Source organism: Danio rerio, chromosome 17 (assembly GCF_052040795.2).
Source record: "Danio rerio strain M-AB ecotype USA chromosome 17, GRCz13ab, whole genome shotgun sequence".
Lineage (NCBI taxonomy): Eukaryota > Metazoa > Chordata > Actinopteri > Cypriniformes > Danionidae > Danio > Danio rerio.
This window is the reverse complement of record NC_141037.1, coordinates 20,046,218-20,069,826: the sequence shown is the minus strand read 5'-3', so window position 1 is coordinate 20,069,826 and position 23,609 is coordinate 20,046,218. Positions and strand designations below refer to the sequence as shown.

The following is a 23,609-nucleotide window of genomic DNA, read 5'->3' as shown; positions in this document are numbered from 1 at the left end:
TCAAATTTGGGTTAAAAAAATCCACATACTAATAAAAAATGTTTTCTGAAATTTTACCCAGAGGTTTGGTTTGGTTTACCCAAATTTGGGTGGAAACAACACATCATTTTTTAAAGACATGTATATTTGTTTCTATTGAATTGTCTTATTCTTGTTTACTAACTGACAAGCACCCCATTACAAAGTGTCTACAGAAGTCTAGAACATCTGTTTAATTACAATGTTGATGTTGAACAATTATTCATTCATTTATTCATTCATTTTCCTTCAGCTTAGTCCCTTTATTCCTCAGAGTTACCCACAGTGGAATGAACCACCAACTTATCAAGCATATGATTTACACAGTGTATGCTCTTCCAGCTGCAACCCAGTACTGGGCAACACCTAAACAGGAGAACATGCAAGCTCCACACAGAAATACCAACTAGCCCAGCCGGGAATTCGAACCAGTGACCTTCTTGTTGTGAGGCAACAGTGCTAACCACTGAGCCACCGTGCCGCCATTGCACAATTAGCTTATTATAAATCTAATTTTATTAAAATTAGAAGCTCAGGTCACTTCAATTTTTTTTAGTTTAATAACATCATCATTTATAAATCCGCTACACAGAAGGTAAAAGTTCTGTTGTTCAGCTTGAGTCAACATTGATTTAGTTCAGTTCAATAACAGTGTTGATGTTGCATCATTTGTCAGCTATGAATAAATACTTGATTCAGCAGAAAGCTCTGCAGAAGACAATAGTATAATTTAGCTCAGTGTTTCTCAACCACGTTCCTGGAGGACCACCAGCTCTGCACATTTTCCATGTCTCCTTAACCAAACACACCTGATTCAGATCATCAGCTCATTAGCAGAGACTGAAAGACGTGTAATGGGTGTGACAAACAAAAGAGACATCCAAAATATGCAGTGTTGGTGGTCCTCCAGGAGCATGGTCGAGAAACACTTATCAGTTTAAGTTCTGTTGTAATCGAACAATGATATTATTAAATATTCAGTGTCTTTTAAAGCCCAAGTTCTGTACAAAATCTGAAGGGGACTGTTGCAAGAAAAGCCAAAAGCTGAACTGCATAAAAGTGAGTGCGGTCCTCCAGGAGCATAATCGAACATTGATATTATAAAATATTAAGTGTCTTTTAAAGCCCAAGTTCTGTACAAAATCTGAAGAGGACTGTTGCAAGAAAACCCAAAAGCCAAACTGCATAAAAGTGACTGCATTTAATATAAAACAGAAATAGAACACTGCCTCTAATTCTAAATGCATTTTCCTCCGCTCAACTATGACAATAACATCCAATCATTCAAAGCAGGAAGCATTGAAATTCCACATTAGAAAAGAAAAAGAGACAGAGAGAGAGAGAGAGAGAGAGAGAGAGATAGATAGAGATAGAGGGAATTTAATAAAAGGACCAAGACACAGAAGAGGAAGGAGAAAGGAAAACAGGCAGTGGCGCCCGAGCGAGCCGCATTAGCCAGTGTAGCGCTGGTCGTCCTCTCTGCAGGTCCTGCCTGTGCTGATTTTAATGAGTCATTTCGATGCACGCTATGAAGATTAGGTGCCGGTGACGGCACTTCGCCATCTGTAAGGTAGCCGAGCGGTCACAGTAATCCATCTCACACTCTGTGTCGAGAGTAGAGAGACGGCGGGACAAGGTCACTACAGGTGGAACCGCTAACGCAGTGACAGAACGGTGCTCGGAAACCTTTTCAGAGAAGCCGTTTCTCAAAAGATTTTGTTTTTATTTACCGTGAGGTGACTGAGCTTGAGATCAAAGATGGAAAAAACTGAGCATTTTTCTCTCATTTGGAATCACTGTGCAGCAATTTCGGGTCTGGGTGACCGGTTGAGATGAGATGTTATGAAAAGTTACAACTCGAATTCCTTTCAAAGCACTAAACTAAGCCTCAATGTATATATGGAGTGTTTTTCAGTCGCTAAGTGGTGTCAAGGATCTTTGAGCAAGCTGTAAATCAAGAGTGCACCTTGGCTATTTACAGCAAATTATACAGCATGAATGATTCAGTGATTAGAAACATTCTGGCATTCATTACTTTCGCAAGGTCTGAAGGACTTAAACACTGCTAGCTCTTCACTGTGTACAAATGCCCAAAACCTTGAGTGAGAGAGAGAGAGAGACGGAGAGAATCACAGGAACGAATTTATTTAAAATACATGCTCAGATATTAATAACACTCGAAACTTCAGATCATCCTTATTAGAAAACGCTCAAGTTTTTGTTAGTAAGATGGCTGCTAAACTTGCTTTTAGACTGGCTTTTGATTAATGGGGATGTGTCAAAGAGAAAGTCGCTTTTAACCGTCTGTGTATGTGCGCTACAAGTGTAAGGTTATTTCATTATTTTTTTTTTTTTTCTACCGCTGTGATTAGAAACATGGGGAAGAAGGTAAGACAACAGTGGAAAGAGACAAAACCCCGACTGTCTGCGTAAATGCATACAAATTGCTGCTGATGAGGTCTTTACTGGGAGGCTGTTTATCTCGTAATACCTCTAGTTTTAAAACAGCACACTGTCCCCGCTCTTCAGGTGTTCATTTGAATAGACCGAGCTGAATGAGTCATTCTGTAATTGATCCCTGGGGGACGAGGATGTCTAGGCCCACCGAATCCACATTTTCCCCAATTACGTATGCCGTCGCGCTCCAAAAACAGAATCAGAGCGTACATCCCAGTCAGAATGCCTGTGCTACTCACGCAACCTCACAGACACTATCTGCCTTTATAGGGGCCCTACAAACTGCTCGCTTCTTCCTGCACACTAAGCTATAGCCACTTGCTTTGCATCACAACGTAATTTATTTACATTCATGACATAATATTGTGTAAAAAAATATACATATTAGCACAATATCAAAATTGAAGTATTTCATAATGCAATAATACTATTACATATTAAAATGAAGGAAGTAAAATAACACATGCAATAAAGACTATTTTGAAGAATGTAAACAATAACAATGGTCCTCATAGCTTTCGAGATTCCTGAAAGGTCCACATATTGGTAGAAAATGTTATGATAGCTGATTTAAAGTTAAGTCAAGATTGAATTGCCTCTTGTTACAGTTATGAAATAGATTGAGAACAAGCAGGAAATGTTCACGAGCCAATGACATCTCTACATTAAAATAGTCTACACTCATTTGATATTTTTATATTGAAGATGGCCAAACTAGGGCACGTGGGCCAAAGTTGACCTATGGTTCCCTTTGATTAATGTAGCCCTTTTTTTTTGTTTTATTGTTAAAAGCTAACTGAAATTAATGTTTCAATTAAATAGTGTAAATTAATCAGATTTAGTTTAAATGTACATACTGTCACCCGACAATCCAGAGACATTAGTTAATACATATTAGTTAAAACTTTTTTTGCACTGTTGCCCTCTGGAAGAAGGTTCAGAAGCATTAAATGCTTTGGTCACACTTCATTTTTATAGTCTTATTTCTTGAATTTAAGTTACGTTCCATCTACATGCCAACTAATTCTCATTAGATTATAAGTAGACTGTTAGTCTGGGGTTGGGGTTATAGTTAGTCTTAGTTGACATGTACTTGCTAAATGTCTTATAGTCAGATAAATGTTTGTTGAAGGAGTAGTATCAACAGATATTAAGCAAACAGTCTACTAATACTTGTTACCAATGCTTTTCTAATAGATAAATATTCACCAATGTTCCTGAGGCCATAAGGCTTTATAACCTTACATTTTAGCAAGTTTTTAAATTTTAAATTATTATTATTACTTTTTGTAGTATTATCATAATCATGAAGTTACTATGAAGCATGCTGGTTTGTGTCTTTTAATGTTGTTTGTTTGTAATTGATTTGTCTCTGTGTTTGTTGTATCATGATGCTACTGCCCTATTGTTGGTAAACTTAAACTAAATTATGCTCTACAATTTTCTAAATCAAAACCATTCAATAAATTAACAATCCAATAACATTGTTAACATAATTAGAATTTACTTCTCTTTCATATTTTAAGATATAGTTTATTCACATGATGGCAAAAGCTACATTTTCTGGATCATAACTCCAGTCTTCAGTATCCCACGAGAATTAATTCTGATTTGATGCTCAGGAAACAAGCTGATGTTAAAAAAAAGCGGCTTAATTTTCATGCTTATTGGATGAAAAAAGTTAAAAAAGAAAAGCATTTATTTACTTGTTTGATGGTAATTTTACTTTAATCAAGACTTATTGCAACTTTGATCAGTTGAAAGTATTTGTGAAGAAAAAAGTTAGCATATTTCACAAAAAAAAACCATCTTTTTATATTATATATGATATATTAGTTGAATATATTACTGTGAGGGCAACACAGCAACTCAGTGGTAAGCACTATGGCCTCACAGCAGGAAGGTACATGAATTGAATAAACTAAATTGGCATAGTGTTTATGGGTGTTTCCCAGTAATGGGTTGTGGCTGGAATGGCATCTGCGGCATAAAACATGTGCCATAATAGTTGGCGGTTCATTCCGCTGTGGCGACCACTGAAATAAGTTAAAGTAAGCTGAAGGAAAAAAAAACTACAGTTGACGACAGAATTATCAAACCCCCCTTTTTTTTTAATTTTTCCCAATTGGTTTAATAGATGCAGGATATTTTTTAAAGTATGTCTGATAAAAACATTTTCATCTGGTGAAAGTCTTATTTTTTTCTTATTTTTAAACGATTTTAAGGTCAAATTTATTAGCCCCTTTAAGCTTTTTTTTTTTTTAACAGAACAGTCTACAGAACTAACCATGATTATACAATAACTTGCCTAATTACCCTAATCTACCCAGTTAACCTAATTAACCTAGTTAACCCTTAAATATCACTTTAAGCTGTATAGAAGTGTCTTAAAAAATATCTAGTAAAATATTATGTATTGTCATCATAGCAAAGATAAAAGAAATCAGCTAAAAACTAGTTATTAAAACTATTATGTTTCGAAATGTGTTGATTTACGGCTGGGTAATAATTCTGACTTCAACTGAACTTGGTAATAATTTAAATGCATAATTTAAACCAGTGTAATGATACAGTACTGTCTGCAATGCCGTATGGACTGATTATTCTATATACACACTTTCTCATATTTTGCCTTGACCATGAATATAGCTGAATGCACCGTAAGGCCACTACTGTGCGATTGGCACATACACACTGAGTGCAAACAGCTACACTATTGTACCACTGAACACACCACAAAACATGTCTCTCTCTATCTCTATCTCCATCTGATCTGCCAGAGTTTAAATGACAGCCACCCGCGTGCTTAGTGAATGGGCACGTAGGCTTGCACTGGACGACAGGAAAATGGAAAACAGCATGCGTGGATTGCTGACTGGAGGTCAGTCAGACAGAAGCAGAACTTCGGGATATAAATACAATTCACCTTCCCGTTCCACTGCAGCCACTGACTCACTGAAGTCAGAACAGAGACCATCTTTCAAAAGTCTTACACAAGTAGAAAAGGTTTTTTTTTTTTTTTTTTTTGTATTTTTCCACCCCATCCTGCAAGACCGAAGCTTTAAAAATAAAACCAAAAGACATGTGTTTTGCTTTCTGGAAAGTGCAAATAGACTTCAAATAAAATAAAAAAAAAGCAAAACACATTCTAAACAACTGATGGTGTATAAAAAAACTAAATAAAAAAAAAAAATTGGAGCATGTGCAGAAAGTGTTTGGAGGGCATTAATGTCTGTAGGACATGGCAGAGCTTCTCGGTTCAGACCCAAAGCTGTGGTGATGGAGTGGCTGCGAGTTAATTACTGATTACCTCTGGGGCCGTTCACCTGTGAGCCCATCATTACCTCACACCCACGCCAAGCAGGTGCCATCCCTGGTTGTCCGCCACGCTTGTCTACTGTGGCACGATTCCCTGGCCTGGGCCTAAAACCACAGGAGCGCATGGCACAGCTCGAACCCTATAACATCTAGCGCTATCTGGCCAGAGGTCATTTTCTCCATCTCCCAACCCCCCACCCATCTCCGCTGGATCTGGATCTCTTTCTTTGGCCTGGCTTGAGGACACACGGGCAGGGAAACAGCTGGCCTATGCCTGCCCGCTTGGACATGGCACTTTTAGAGCATGGATAGTGGTGCCCACCACACCAGCTGATCCTCTCCCAGGGTCCCTGTCACGATGATGTCTTCATCGCTAACCGGAGCAGACGCCCGCTCCTGGCAGCAACTGGAGGTGACAACAAATCCAATTATCTCCCCTCCATGGAGCCCAGGCAGCCCATGCCGGTGTGACAGAGACGAGGACGGGGACAGGCAATGCCCTGCCCATGCCATTCCATTTTAGTGGACAAACACACAAACCACTGCCCCATCACTCTAGTCACAGGGACAGGAGGACAAACAGAGGGCTCCAGTGGTCTAAGGGAGGAAAACACAAAGAAACTGACTGAAAGAGAAAGTGATAATAAGATGGATAATCACCTGATAATATCATGCGCTGAAAGGCTATTTCTGTTAAGATTTTATTGAGACTCTTCTCACTTGTTTTGTCATACTCTAAGGTTGCATTTACAATGAATGCTTCAACCCAATTACGATTTTTCTCCAATGGGGCATAGATCAGAAACAGCTCATTTAGGTGCAGGAAAACATCACATGGATTCCAATTTACTCAAATCAGGTTTAGGCCTTGTTCATATGTCAAAATTTATCAGATATGAATCTGATCCATGACCTTGTGTCGACAGTGTAAGCAGGTAGATCAAATTTTCACCTGTCAATGTGAGTCTAACGTCATTAAAAACTTTAGCGAATGACGTCATCTTTGATGCTTTCAATTCAGAACAGACTCCAGCATTTATGCATGTTAACAAAAGAGCACGAGCACAACATCCACCATTTAAACAATATAAACTATATATAAAACTATTGCATGCATAACCAGCATAAATCACACCATGGACATAACATTATAATCCCTATTGGTTTAAAAAATCCTCAATTAAAATAATATGGCCAAACAATACATTTTCTGTCACAAACTATAGTAAAACTACTTTTATTTTCAACTGTTGATTAAACAACAGATTAAATACATGAATGGTGCACTCTTTTATTATTAGCTGTCAGCACTCGCTGTTTTTTTTCTATGTCAGTGTAAACACAGACAGTACATGTGATGCAATATGTAAGCGGGTTATCAAAAATATTTGGTTACAGTCACAAGATCAGAATTGACCATCAAGATCTGCAGTGTAAATGCAGCCTAAATCACTTCTGCAGTAATGTGCAAGTACTAATAAATGAGCAAACCCATGTTATGTGGCTTTTTTAGGTAAGCTGGAAGGGATATGAATGAATAGGATGTGAATGGCAACAATGATATATTTTAGTGCAATGCAGCAAAATATAGGTTCAATCCAAAATAGAAATTCTGTTACCAATTACACTCCTTCATGTTGTTGCAGTCCCTTGAGACCTTGGTTTATCGTCAGAACACAAATTAAAATGTTTTAGATGAAATCCAAAACCTCTTTTATCCTCCATAGACAGCAATGGTCTTTTAGACATTGAAATCCAGAAAAGGAACCAAAAAAAATCTTGAAATAATCCATGTGACTTCATTGGTTCAACTATGATCATAGAAAGCTCCAAAAGCATCTTTGTTTGCCAGAAAAACTGTAAAAACTACTTTGTCTGTCTATGTCTTTCACGTCAGATAAGGGTGGACCTGGAACTTTGTGTCCTTTGTACGATTACAATTAAACCACTGAAGTCAAATAGAATGTAGACCGGAACAGAGTTTGAAATGACATTAGAATATGCAGTGCTCAGCATAATTGAGTACACCCCATTTTAAAAAAAGAATATTTGTTTCTCAGTGAATAAAGGCAATGTATTTTGGTGCATTTAAACAAAACAGATTTATTAAACAGATATATTTATTAAAATAATATTTTAGTCACCAAACATATTTAGAAATTGAAAGATAATACAATTAAATTCAAGCAAAATATTGCAAAAAATACAACCTATATATTTTTCTAGATTTTCTCCAGATTTTACTGATCTAATCTATATGCACAAATATAATTTTATATAGCTTCCTATTAAAATATGAATTTAAAAGATAGATTTGTGAGGGTTGTACTTATATATGCTAAGCACTGTATAAACGAAGAGATACTATTCTTTTGTTTAATAAATGATTGCTACGTTTTTTGGTATACCATGGCAAATTGGTCAACCATAATTCCATAGTAATCCTGCCGTCAGTCATGGTGGTTTGTCATTGACGCAAATGTCCCACCACATGGATATATATAAGACATTAGCCAGAACACTGACTTAATGCATGCTGTGCTCAAATCTGATTTGTGATGAGTGTTTTTTGATGAGCCCTCAGTTAACCTGTATAAACCAATTAAATATCCATATACAAAATGAGCTTACACTGGAAGCATCAGAGAAGTGTTGAATGCATGTTAAAGAAATAAGAATTGATTGTTTATTGTTGTTTGCAGGTCATCTTCACCTCTGATTATTAGCCGGAGAAAGAGTGTAAGATGTTTTTAAACAAGTAAGTACAGCTACTACTGAACAATTATTTCTCATTATATTGTAATTTTTACATGATTAAATAACTGAAATATTTAAATGTGTTTTATGAGGATGTGTATTGGTCAGAATTCTTTATTAAAGTATTATTGGTTAACAGATCTTCCACTCTTAAATCACTCCTTAGTATTCCATGGCCTGGTGCTAATTGATGTTTATAATATCCAACTACCAAAGGCACAATATATAAAACAATATAAGTTTTATACTGTATATTAATGCTTTTTTTTACCACAGTGAAACTAGGAATCAGTAAGAATTGGAATTGATAAGCAGAATTGGATTTGTTGAAACTCAAATTATTCCCAAACCTAGATGCAAGGATGTTTTGAAGTTGCTGAGTCCTTCATTCAAGTGATTCATGCAAATACACTGACTCACACTAAAGGTTCATAAGATACCATGGGGTATGGATCTTCAAACTCATCTGATTGTGAAATGGATATATAATGCTCCAAAAAAGGAACTGTCCCCTATCTCTATTACTGTCTTTCTAATATTAACATACATAATTCTCAAAAGAACGACTATGGCTGTCTGATCTGTCTCTGCCCAATACGACTGTCGATTAGGAAACTGTGTGGGATAATACATTATACACTTCACATGATGTGGGAATGTCCAGAGGTGCAAAAACTTTGGGATTCTGTGTTGGACTTTTTATTGAAAGTTACAAAAATGTGTTTTCCCAAAGATCCTGCACTGCTATTATTGATTGATAACTCTCAGTTTCCCTTAAATGCAAAGGTCCGTAAATTTTGGTTAGCTGCTTCAAAGGTGGAAACCCCCTCATGATCTCTCTGTTGCATTCACTATTAAAAAAACTGTATCTGTAACTGTCATCAGCACAGATCAACCATGCTAAACTGGACATTCTGATGGTGTGGAAAATCTATATAGGTGACGTCAAAGAAATCTTGGACTATTTTTTAAAGATTTTATTTTTGGCCTTTTTGCCTTTATTAAGCCGATAGGACAGTATTTCAAACAGGAAACAAAGTGGGGGAGAGAGGAGTGGTAAGGACGGGAAATATCCTCGCATTTAAGATTCAAACTCGGGACATCCTGAAGTGCTACAGCACCATATGACAGCGCAGTAACCACTAAGCTATTGCACTGACAGAAATCTTGGACATTGAACACTGACTCATACAGGAACTACACACAACTTATGTTTCACTTGTAGAATTGCAATTACTGGTCATAATTTGATGAGTCACTGAACCGCCACTGAATGCTTTGTTCAAAAACATTGATTCATTCATTAAATGCCACTGTTGTTTGTTGCTCAGAGATCTTCTGCAGTTTGCTTGTGGCGTCCTTTCAAACTTATTTCATGTGTGAAAAAATAGACAATACTTTCTTAAAAGTAGTTACTAAACAGTTCTTACTGGACTATTGTTTAAATCTAAATGCCAGCAACATAAATTGACTAGTGCATCACTAAAATAAAACATTTTAGATTTTCTGTCATAGAAAGCCTAAAAAAGGCATAAAATGACTTCTTAAAGGGGAAACGAAGCACTCAATCCAGTTTACCTTGTTTTGTTTACTGGATTCCACTTTAATGAAAATATATTAAACAAACGGCATGTTTTACTATAGATTTTTAGAATTTTTTTAGAACATCTTAGAATATCGCTGTGTCATCACAAGGTTGGTTCCATTCCCCTAGCTGAACAGATACTGTGGAAGTAATGGACTGAACACAGCGACTGCAAAGCTTAACTTAACCCAATACGTGAAGTTGTAATCGTAGTGCTGGTGCTGTATTGTGCTACCTGACTGCCTGTCTGTGTTTCAACCATGGTAGTAACGGACTGATCACAGGGACTGGATAGCCTAATTTAACCCAATGCATGAAGCTGTAGACGTGCATTAAAGCTGGTGCAAATACAACAAATACAAGCATTTAAGTGTCTTAAGTTGAGAATTACTCTTTTGCTAATACCTTTAGTTTGATACGTTTTGGTCCACTCTCTCACGCTGCCTGACGAGGGGATTTACATTCAGTCTAATGCAACAATTAAAATGACTTCACGCTTTACTAAGTCACGTCTTTGTGGATCATGTCAAGTAAACGGAAACTGAACCAAGCCTGTGATGTCAGACACAGCGATATTCCAAGATGGCAGCACACTAGGTCTAAAATCTATATTAAACATGCCGTCTCCTGCTAAATGGTTACATTAATCAAGTTTGTTTAATATATTTCCAATAAAGTGGAAGTCAATTTACAAAATCATGTAAACTTGATTTAATTTCCCCATTTAAGATACAAACGGCATTTTTGTGAGAGGTACCATTTTAAATATATAGTTTATAGTTCATAACTCATTTTAGATACAAAACTGTACCCAAAAGGATTTACTATAGATTTTAAAATGTAAGTTTTGCTCCCCTACAACATAGTACCTCAATGATACATTGTTTCTGGCAGTATAGTAGCATGAAAAAACATACCTTGTTAATTCTGAATCTTAGATCCAATAAAACTGATTTTTGCTAGTCTTTAGGCCCTATAAACACTACTTTAAAGTTTATTCACTGACATTCCAGAAAACGCTCAACCACTGAAACCATGTAAACAGTAAATACTGAGGTGACACCTGCACACTAAGATTACTTTCAAGGAAGACCTAATAAATCATCCATATTCATATGCAGACCATGAAACTGCAATGGTTTTCATTGAAAAGGCTGAAGCCCTCTGATAGAGGCAGTTTCATGATATTCAGATGAGCCTTCACTGCGGGTGACTCAAGGCGTTTGAGCATGGAGTTGGTGGACATGCCCAGAGGGAGATTCTGAAATTCTGATGGACTAACTCATCCAATGGGCCATTTCTAGTGGAATAGAGGGAAAATATAGCATCCAGTCCCATCAAAATATGAGCCAATGTGTTCCACGCAAAGGCTTCTGAGACAGCTCAACAAGGAGCCATAGAAGCTAGGAATCTCACACTTTGCTGTATGTTTATAGGCGAAATCTATATGGACACTTATTTATTAGCTGATAAATAAAGGATGGCTGATTATAAAATGAAGTTTCGGTCATTGTTTAATTACCATTCCATAATTTACCTCTTCGACAGAGCTCTAAAATACACAGTTCAAATAAGACCATGTCAGGACTCAAAAGTGTGGATTTTCTGACAAGCAAAGAAACTAGTTATGGCTACTGTCCAACTGCAAAAAGAATGATTAATATATTCATTCGTTTTCCTTCCGCATATTCCCATTATTTATCAGGGATTGCCACAGAGGAATGAACTGCCAACTTATCCAGCATATGCTTTACACAGCAGATGCCCTTCCTGCTGCAACCCAGTACTAGGAAACATCTATACACACTCCTTCACAGACATACACTGCAGCCAATTTAGTTTACTCAATTCACCTATAGCGAATGTCTTTAGATTGTGGGGGAAACGGGAGCACATGGAGGAAACCCATGCGAGCAGGGAGAGAGAACATACAAACTCCACACAGATACAAACTAACCCAGCTTGGACTTGAACCAGCGACCTTCTTGCTGAGAGGCGACAGTGCTAACCACTTAGCTACTGTGCTTCATTAATTAATATATGTATTTTTTTTTACTATAAATAATTTTATTTTAAAAGGTGCAAAGACAAAAGCACATTTATAAGTGTTTAAACATTTTCTGTTTTAAACAAATGGACCACAAAACCATCATAGGTCAAAAAGACGTTTTGATAAATTTATAGTTAGAAATTTACAAAATATCATCATGAAACTTAATTTTTACTTGATATCCAAATGACTTGTGGCATAAAAGAAACTCATAATTTTTGTTTCAATAATAATTCAATTTCACAACATTGTTTTGTTTGTTTTATATATTTCTGTTCGAATAAATGCATCTTTGGTAAAAATAAATAAATAAATTTATATTTATAATTTATACTGATAAAATATATTTATGTATGGATTACACAGGATTCGATCATATATACGTCATCTTTAGTAATATAACACATCTATAGTTATGTATAGTATCACCATTTTCTTGACACACCGAAACAGCAACGCATGCGGCGAGACATCACTTTAATTGCCTGCAAAGTAGAACACTAGCTATGTTTCCATGAAATGCAAATTAACTTTATGTGCAAAACTGGATCATCGCATTAAACAGTTAAGACATGCAAATAAAGCAGCATTTCCATCCATCGAGTCAAAGCGAACAAAATTGTCACTTACTGAATATCTAAAAATACTAAAAATCAACATTAAAAATTTGTTTGCTGCAGTAGGAGAAGCTGCGTGAATCTTTTCTTTATTTAATAAATGACTTGTGCCTCAGAAGGCAACCCTGACATGCAGTGAAATGATTAAGGCATTTCAGAATGATCAAAACAACATTTCAGATGTTTTACAGAGTGCTCAGCCTCCTGGTGTATCCATTCGCACACATTTTTATCATCACATGATCTCCTATGACAAAATCATATGACCTTTTTTGATGCGCATACTGGAATTTGTTCAGTAAAAGTGTTTCCATTGCAGTTCAAGCGCATATTTTCATATTGAATAAAAATGTATCCTAATCAGTTATGCGTTTTTTATGCACATTTTCAAAATTGATGCACATCTTGCAGTTTATGTAAATCGTTTTTATGCACATATCCAACATGCGCATAAAAATAGGTGGATAGAAACGTAGCTATTAAAACAGCTTGAAGTGGAAAGCGCGAGAGTATGTCTGCAGTCTGGAGGTATTATAAAGTTGATGATGATAACATTCCCATAGCAAATTGAGATATGTAAACTTGAGATTTTTAAGAGATATTTTAAGTTGGGCGCTATTTGTTTTTATATTGGATTTTTTAATATATTTACTGTTGTACTCAAGTTCAAAAGTGAAGAATTTATGTTAATTATTACTTGATTGTTCAAGCTACCACAAAGAAGTGCTCTGTTTGTTAACAGAGTTGTTGAATGTTATAAAAATAAATTGACTTAAATAAAAATAAGGAACATCCTGGATCTGTGTCTTTGCTCTTCTTTTTATGTGTTATAGAAGAATCCGGTATGGGTAGATACTCAAAATCAAATGACTCGGACTCATACTCAAGGGCAAAAAAACCTTAATTGGGACATCCCAACTTTCAAAATTATTGCAATAGATAAACAAACTGAATGCACCATATCAATAAACGTACAATTTTCAGCAACTTTTTAAATATTTCAAATACAAGTTACTTCAAAAACATTTAAAAACTCGACATGATGTGTGTTGGTTCTCTATCGCCTTCGCAAACACCAGCACTGCAACCTCTAAACAGACCTTTGCATCTTGTCAGTTTGTTTTTCATATGCTCTACCCATAATCCTGCACCCCTCCCCCCTTTTCACCCTCAAATGGAAAAGAGGATGAAAAAACAACAACAACACAACAACAACCTCTACTTCCTGTGAAACTGTTGGTCGCACCTCTGACTGCACTGACGGGGGAGAGTAAAGCCATTAAAATGACACGGAGACAGATCGTGTGTGACACTTCAAAGGGTCTGGAAAAAGCTGGAAAACTGAGCAGCGCAACCTCCTCATCCACCCTCCGGCGGGGAAGAGAGGAAGAAAAAAAAAAACAAAGCCGACAAGCACGCGCCGCATGGTCAACACAAGCACCCAGAGACTCCTGCGCTCTCCTCTCGGCCTCCCCCCAGACCCAAACACAGACTCGTCCCCCGCGACTACACGTCCAATGATTACACTATTCCCGCTCGCGCGCTCAGAGGGGCTAATTAATGCTTTAATATGCAAATGAGTGCCACAGTAAATTACACAGCTGGCAAATATGCCTGTTTTGCCCCCAAAACTACATCAGGAAATGAGCAAGACTGCGTGTGGATTGTGAATGCAAAGAGACAGAAGGTTTATTTCGACACCGTGAAGATAATTTCAACTCAAAGTTTTGCACAGGGGTACAAGTTTATCAAGAGTCTGTATGCCAGATCTGAAGATGTTTTAAGAGAGGGTTTAATCTTAGGCGTCGTTTACACTAATATATTTTAGTTTTAAAACGCGTAAGTTTTGTTACGATTACCAAAGTTTTTGAGCGCCAGAATTGCCAGAGTTTTCGAGTGCCGAAAATGGAACGTTTTGAAAACACTGAAGAGGCCATTTTCATTCTAAAACGCTGCTGCTCCGTATTAGCGTGGATGGGGGAAAACGGAGACATCTGAAAATGGTGGCATGGCTGCAGACATTCACCTATATGATTGGGGTTTTTTCCTCAATATTAGGTGACACAGTTAAGTCTTGCATTCTCTCCTTGTAAGTTTAAACTTTGCAAATTTGATATGGAAAACAACTACCGAGGACACGTGGGGTAACTCTTTAAAAAGAAACGTGTACTGTAATACCTCATTCAAATCACCCTGGCTCTGTTGTTTCACTTTTTTTTGTTTCACCAACTAGCGTTTCGGAAGTGTTAATGCAGACCAACAGAGACAGCGCGCAGAAGTATAAATGCACAGCCACGCACGTTGCATGCGCCATGGGTTATGCCGGTCACCTGACGCAGAAGTATAAATCAGGCTTAACTCACGGCGCATGCAACGCACGTGGCTGTGCATTTATACTTCTGCGCGCTGTCTCTGTCTGTCTACATTAACACTTCCGAAACGCTAGTTGGCAGTGAGGTGTAAATGTTCCTCTGTGTCGAGTTTCTTCGCTGCTTCTTTGTTTTTCCTGAACACTTCCGGGATGTACAAGTGGCTCAAACTCGCTCATTTTGAGGCAGGAACTGGCGGACGTGCAACAACTTTAACTATGAGGTAAACACACAAAAAAACTTTCCATCCGGAGCTCCTTCACGGGACTCCACACTTGTAAACAATCGCTCGCGCAATTCGCGTGGCTCTCGGTCCCGCCCAGACTCCAGCTACCAAGCCGACCAATCACAGAGCTTACGCTACGCGTCGTTGTGACGTGTAGTTACATTTTTTGAGAGGTGCACGTCAGTGACGGCCACGGCCACGGCAAAGGGCTATAACCTAGCAACATAGTCCAAATGCTCAACCAATAAATACCTAAATAAAGAGTCCAAGGAAACATTGTCAAGTGTAGTTATGAAGATTCAAAGTTACATACAACAGAACATGATTTTCACACAACAGTGCAACATGTTTGTGCTTCATAACCTTATACTTGTTCTCAAATTAAATATGGTGTCTACTAAGCATATAATGTCTAGGCATACTGACTTCTGGAGGATCTTGGTGACAAGTGTTATTTTTTCCATGACAGTGAGAGCAGATGCAAAAGAAACAGAGAGATGTGAGAGTGTGATTTGGTTTAGCTTTGATAAACATATGACACTTGACTGCCTTTATATGCCTGTCGTTTTCATGCCCTCTAACCATGTGAAGTTGATGGGAGATGATTCTGTGAAAGTATCACTAAAATATGGAGCATGTTGCTCACAAACTGCAGTTCTCTAATTAAAGTCTGAGGCCACAAAGAACTTATAAAGAAGGTATTTTTATGCAGTCGCTGGGTCTGGAAGGCAATGCCTCCCCGTAAAAGCAGAAACAAACATAAAGCACTTGCAACACATTGCAGGTTTGTCCATAATATAAATTACAATTATTATCTTATAATCTTATATAGGAGCAGAAGAAAATGATGAGGTGAGTATTTTCTACACACACTCTACTTTTGCTGTCCTGTGAAGGCACATATGGTATATTTCGTCTATATTAGTTAAATTACTAATTAACAAAAAATTGGGGAAATTGATCATTTTACATGGAACACAGCAAGCTGATGCCAAACAAATAGTACCAATGAAACTCAACTGTTTTGTTGCCTCACTTCGACTTAAGTCTGGTTCCATCTGGACTAATTCCATTTTAATTAAATTCATCTTTATTTCTCTTACGATATTACAATGTAGATTGTGTCAAAGCAGCTTAACATAGAAGCTCAAGTAAATTGAAACTGCTGAAGTCAGGTTTTCACAGATGAAGTTTAGTTTACTTGTTTTGTAAATTCTCACTGCTAAAAGGCAAAAAAAAAAATCAAAAAGCTGCCCTTAAACAAACCAAATGAACCAATGGACCGTTGCTGATTGATGGACGGACGAAGCCCTACAGCCGACCATTGGTTTGGTGTGTCCCAGCCCATATGTATGCATCAGCATACCCCCCTTCCCCCCTCCTTTTCCCTAATTTAGAGATCCTGTAATAATTTGTAAATAAATTGATATTTAATTACCTGCCTCAACTATTTTAATTGTTAACATTTGTTGTTCAATTGTTTAATTGTACCGTTTTCAACATTTTTGTCTTTTTGCCAATGGCTTGAGTCAATTTACCAGCAAGAAAGAAAGAAAGAAAGAAAGAAAGAAAGAAAGAAAGAAAGAAAGAAAGAAAGAAAGAAAGAGCAGTACAGTACCAAATTTTGCTGTCATGTAGATTATTCACAAAATAATACAACACAGGCTCATTCTAAAAAACTTAACCCAATATACATTTCTGGAGATCGCGAATTATGTAGCCAGAAGTACGAATGGCTGCATCTAATCTTTAAAACAAATGCTAAGAGGCGGTATGACACCGTTCCTTTTCTCGTTTACCAGTTGACATACCATATGAATGGCTTTTCCGATGTTACCAATTTGTCTTGTAGCTTGACACGTACATTAGTGAACTTGAGATGCAGAGTGGAGTTGACCATGATCACAGGGTTCGAGTCTGGTGAAGAACGGTTCCAGAAAGCAGGAAAGACAAAAACACAAGCTAAAAAAAAATAAAGAAGTAAATAACAAGGTGGGAATGTGGTCAAATCTGAAAACTAAGCTAAAATTAGGGGGCTTTTCTTTTTCTGGATTGCTTTTTTAAAACACTGCGGTTGGGTTGAGGGAAGGGGGTGGACGGGTCAATCTGTGCTTTTTAACATACTATTGGTTGGGTTTAGAGAAGGGTGAGGGGATCGGTCGGTTGGTCAGTCAAAAAGTCAGTCAGTCGACAGCTGCCTCTGATGGATTTATGTGAGAACAGCATGCGCGAATAGCACTCCAGAGACAAATTTGAAATCTGAAAAAGCATACATAGCATTCTCTGGTGGACAAAAACTGCAAAAAAAAAAAAAAAAAAAAAAAAAACGTACCTCCAGGGACATATTTTGCTCTCTCCAGAAATGCATATAGCAGTACATTATCAGAATGAGCCTGGGTTGAAATAATAACATTTTGGTATTGGTGGTTTACAAGGACTCTCCATTGGTGTAATGTACTTTAAACTGTAAAAAACACTTATATGGCCCTACCTCACCTCTGTCCCTACCCCTAAACCTCCCATTTCTATTTTTGAATGTCAAAATGAAACAGATTTATTAAACATATATATTTATTAAAATAATATTTTTTTCACCAAACATATTTAGAAAAAGAAAGATAATACAATCAAGTTTAAGCTAAATATCGCAAAAATAAATACAACCTACAAAATTTCAACTAAATTTTTCTATTTTTTTTCTTGATTTTTCTTTTTCCTTTTTAAATTTGTATTCAATATTTTTCTATAAAGTAAATTTGGGTGTACTAGTTTTTGGATCGTTATCATAAGTTATTTTGTTAGATTAGCTCCAGCCAGATTATGCTTCAGTACTGACTATTTTAATGTTTATACATAAATATAATATTGTATAGCTTCCTATTAAAAATTTGAATTTAAAAGATAGATTTGCGAGGGGTGTACTTATGTATGCTGTACTGAGTGTGTGTGTGTGTGTTTGTGTGTGTGTGTGTGTGTGTGTGTGTGTGTGTGTGTGTGTGTGTGTGTGTGTGTGTGTGTGTGTGTGTGTAAACTCATCATACGCAGCTCATCAGATCTCCCAAGAGCAGGACCTGTTCTCTGTGTGCTCACTCACTCAACTCTAGCCATCATAGAGTCACACACCATGACAGACCACAAACACTACTCAACTCTTAGTTCCTCTCGGAGTCTCTCCCACAAGACCACCAGCCCCTCCGCAGCCCTACCTGCATCTCTAATGATCCTTAATGAGAGACACAACAGCCGCAACCTGACTCTGACATGCACAGCAATGGTTACTTTCTACAAACAGCAAAGATAAATCCTTTGATGTCACTGCTTACATTATTGTGTTTAATGGATTGTCCAACCAAAAATAAAAAAAGAGTTTTCAATCATACGTTCAATTAAAGTCAGGTCTCCAGTGTTGAACCCCATTTACTTGCTTTGTGTGGAGTGTGGACAAAAACTGTTGTTTAAGATACTTTCTATCTCTTCCGTTGTAAGGATTAGTACCTTGTAGAATATACTCATATTAAAATAACATTTTTTTATAATCTGAAATTTGTTGGCATATTTAAAGTGACTTAATGCAATTAGAGTCAAGCACACACACGTTTAGGTTGCTACCAATTGAGATAAATATGAGCATGAAAAGTGTTTCCCATAGCTATATTTAGTGGTTTGAATAAATGACTTCAGGCCTGATGTTTATAATAAAGGTTAATAATGAACACAGCTATTATTTGTCTGATTTAAACTCAATTTTTCATTATTTTTCACGTTTACTTATATTTAATGCAATAAGAGAAAGGAGATGGTAAGTAAATTCAGGTTTATAATAAATGTTACATGATTTCAATAATTAGGATTTAAATAGTTGTAGCCGAAGTCAAAATTATTTGCCATCCTTTTTTGTCTTTTTACAATATTTTCCAAGTGTTCTTTAACGGAGAGAAGATATTACGGAGACGATTTTCTTTCAGGTCCCAAACCTTTCAAATCTTAAAAAAAAATGGCAAAGTCGAAATAGCACTATGGTGCAAAGTGTCTTTATTTACAGTGCTCAGTAGATAAAATCCTCCAAAAATAATAACCAGCAAGTCAGAACAAAAAAAAATATTTACAAGACAAGTAGCACTTGGCAAACGTATTCTTTCTACAAATAAAGAAATCCGATAAATCTGATTGGTGAGAGAAGATGATAGTTTTAATACCTAATTTCTTATGAATAATTTATTTTGTCTTTGCTTTTGTTTATTTACAAGATAATAGTATTCAGGTCAAAGTTCAATTTAAAGCCTTTAAAGTTAACTAGGCTTTAAAGTTAAAGCTAAATAAGCCATTAGGTGAACTAAGCTGGATAGGTTACAGTAATTATGCAAGTTATTAGATAACAGTACATTGTTCTGTAGCCAATTAGGGAAAAATTTCTTATAATATTGACCTTAAAAAAACTAAAATAAACAATAAGAAAATATGCAATAAAATGCCTTTGCTTTCACAGGTTTTAACAAATTATTATTATATAATTTTATTATTTATGTCATACTAAAAGAGTAAGCAAAGCTGCATTATAGCTTGAGCAACAAGCTCTGAATAACAAAGCAGTTTTAAATAGACATAAACTGTTTAGACTGGTATTGAGAATGACATACTTGACATTGCTCAAGATTCTGGTTAAAGTGTATGTAGCATTTGAAAGGCTTTAAATCAACACTTGTCACAAATCATGTTATATCCAGTGTTGGAGAGTAACTAGTTACATGTAATATAATTTAATTACAAAACAAAAGTAACAGTAATTTGTTACAGTTAAAAAAAGTGATATTTACTGATCGTGGATCAATAAGTGACAGCACCGACATTCACAGAGCTGTTAGACGGTGTCTAGCTGATGAAAGTAAATCCATATGATGGCGAGAAAGACGTTTTCTTCTTCTTCCTGTTTTTCAGTGGTCGACAACAAACTTTTTAATGCATTACTGCCACCTCTCGCTCTGGTCGGTGACGTCGCCAACCAATTAGGCTAAAATGAGAAATTTGTTTGATGGAAAGATGACTGAGGGAGAAGAGGTCTATATATATAGTTTACTGTAGTAAAGGCTAAAGTATACTATGGTAATTACTATTAGTACTCTAGTGTTACTAATGATACTAAATTATGTAGGGTGATTCATTAATGAAGAGTTGTAAATATATATACAATATAATGCTTATTCCTAAATATTTCCCTTTAATATAAAGTAACATATTATTTTAAATGTGGGTTTCATTGGATTTGTAGTTTTTGCTGTTATATACAATAATTTGTTTCTGTTTGGTACAGCATATTATTAACAGTACATAACTGAACTAAACAATCATGCCTCATATGTCTCATTGACAGTTTTATTGATCACAAAGATATGACTTACTCGCTTAGATGTATTTTTTATTGTAAGTGCCACAAAAATCACCCTGCACAAATAACTAAAATTTAGATTTTGTAACAACTGTGAACATATTTTTGTTGTAAGCTCTGGTTTTATGGAGGCTGTACTTTAAAATTAAATTAATACAATTTTAATTCAAGTGATAAAAGTTTTTGAAATTCTAACAGGTTACAGGGTAACAGAGAGCCACTGTAAGGTCACACCTGCTTGGTATAAACACTTTAAAATGGTTCAGTGGAAAATATCAATTAGAAACTCAAAAAGTAATCAAAAAGTAATCCAATGTAATCAGTTACTTTATTTTATAAAGTAATCGAAAAGGGACACTACTTAATACATTTTAAATAGGATAATTCATGATCTGTAATCTACTACATTTCCAAAGTAACCTCCCTAACATATCATAACAAATATCTCCTTTGTACAATATCTTGCACAATACTGTTCTGTAAAAGTACTTGCATAGTGTGTAAAGTATGTATGCATAGTTGCTAGTTACTGCTGTAGATTACATCTCCGGTATGTTAGTTATGTATAGGTTTAAAATAGCTCTCATGTTCAGTGTTGTGTTTATATTTATAATTATGCTTATTTATGAAGCACGGTGGTCCTGCAAGACACTACATTCTATTTCGTTCTATGTCCACACATGTGGTGGAATGAAAATAAAGCTAAACCTGACTTGACTTAAGCACAAAAACCCATACATGTCATGGGGATGGTTTGGGTGTGCTTCATGCAAACGAGTATACTTAAGCGTGTGGTTTTTATTTAGAATACTCCAAACTCATTATTATTAAAATGAGTTGAGATCAAATTCATGTGAATATACATCCAATCTGAATTAGACAGACTTTTGGTGAGAGGTGTTTTGGTGTGTGCAAATATTAGTGCAAAGAACTATTAGTACAAAGAAATCTTAATACTCCAACATAAGATTAAAAATAACAAAATAAGACTAAGAAGGGAAACCCTTTCATTTGTTCTTATAGTAGTTTGCATACAGTGTATATCTGAGAATAACCCAGCTCAGTTTCTTTAAGAAAGGTTGGAACTTCTTACAAAACTCATGGCTGTGTTTGCTGACTATAACTAAAAGAACTAACTAAGCACCTTACTAAAGTGATGGAAACAGTCTCAAAATCCTGAGCTTCCTTATAGCGCTACAGCGAATATCTGAGATCAGCAAATAAATAATGAATAATTAACAGCAAACAGGGCAATGATCAAAAAGAGCTGGGCTTCAGCAGACACGACAAATCAGATGTAGTAAACAAAGACCCAAGGACCTACATTCTCTCTACCACCTTCCTCTGGTTTAAATATGCGCATGTAAAATCATGCCACGCACACACACATTCGCATGCACTTTTCTTTTGAAGAATGAAATTTTCGCTTTTCTCAGTCCCAGGGAATTTCACGAAACTGAATCAGAACACTTGATCTGACCACCCGCTGATTTCTGATGGAAAGATTTGCTTTTTAATACAATCGTCAGTCGTTCTGCCACGTTGTGCCTGGCCCAGACAAATCCCAGCAGTGTGTCTTCTTGTACTGCCACAGTGAAATGTCTCATTCTCCATCGGTTAAATACCACCCTGCTGTAATCTATCACGGTGGAAATGTTAATAACATCGTCCTCTGTTTCAGCTCAGCTTAAATATGACACATTTATACACGTTTAGGACAGATGGTGTGTTTTCAGGCCGTTTATCGATGAAAATATATTAAAGGTGTAACTGATTGACGGGCTAAAAACATCAGAATCCAAACAAATGACGTGTGTGTGTGTGTGTGTGTGTGTGTGTGTGTGTGTATATATACATATAAAGAAAACAAGCTCTGTTTGCAGGCTTCAGAGTCTGTTTTAAAGAGAGCATTCTGTCCTCTCACAATTTTAATTAATGCTTTAATATGCAAATAAGATCGAGGAGATAAATTCATGACAAACAGATGGCAAGTGAACTTTTTCTGTTCTGGCATGTTCTTAAGTTGCGGTATCATTTTTTCAGGGCTTTTGCAACGATGTGTGAAGCAGCAGCTCTGAGAGATCAGCAACAACTCACAGCTTTGCCCAACTTAGTGAAAACTTCTGTCTTTTTAATTGAAACAGCAAAACTATTATGTTTTCTTTATTGTAAAAAATACACATTTAGTGTGTGAGACTAATGATTTATATCACTAGACCTGAGCAGATAATGCTGTAGCTCATAAATCCTTTCTGGAAAATACAGAAAATTTAATTGAGCTATTTTTGGGAGTCTTCAGCCAACATGTAACAAGAAACGAAAATGTCAATACACAGTTGAATTGTGTAATATATATATATATATATATATATATATATATATATATATATATATATATATATATATATATATATATATATTTTATATATATATATATATATATATATATATATATATATATATATATATATATATATATATATATATATATATATATTAAGGGTGTCACGATCCTCCAAATCCTCGATTCGATTACATTTTCGATTCTAAAGGCATGATTCGATTAGATTTTCGATTATGAATAATTAATTAATTAATGACCAATTAATTATTTGTAGCCTACCGTTTAAACCACCTGACCTGAATGGTCTTTGTTTTACCCATAAACAAATCATACAGTAAATGAATAAAGGCAAGTTACACACATAATTACCACCTGTCAATCACTTTTTTCTGCGGGGCTCGTGAATAGGCAGTGATCTGTGTTGTTATAATGGCGTCGGTAAAAAAGACGCACAACCAACAGGAACCAGCCAACAGTATCTGAGG

The 23,609-nt window shown here is 36.0% G+C and overlaps 1 protein-coding gene across 6 annotated transcripts in view; it reads right to left on the bottom strand.

The window, feature by feature from the left end:
- Positions 1-23,609, bottom strand: part of si:dkey-288a3.2 — an 83,940-nt gene that overhangs the window by 28,290 nt on the left and 32,041 nt on the right. Inside the window, exon 11 of one of the 6 annotated variants that reach the window (XM_087290318.1) lies at positions 5,511-6,390. The exons of 4 other annotated variants lie outside the window; for them this stretch is intronic. In XM_087290318.1, coding sequence (XP_087146444.1) covers positions 6,349-6,390 — 42 coding nt within the window. In that variant the 3' untranslated portion in view covers positions 5,511-6,348. Of the gene's footprint in view, positions 1-5,510; positions 6,391-23,609 lie in introns of those variants that run through there. One more of the 6 variants, XR_015513291.1, reaches the window with a different exon arrangement.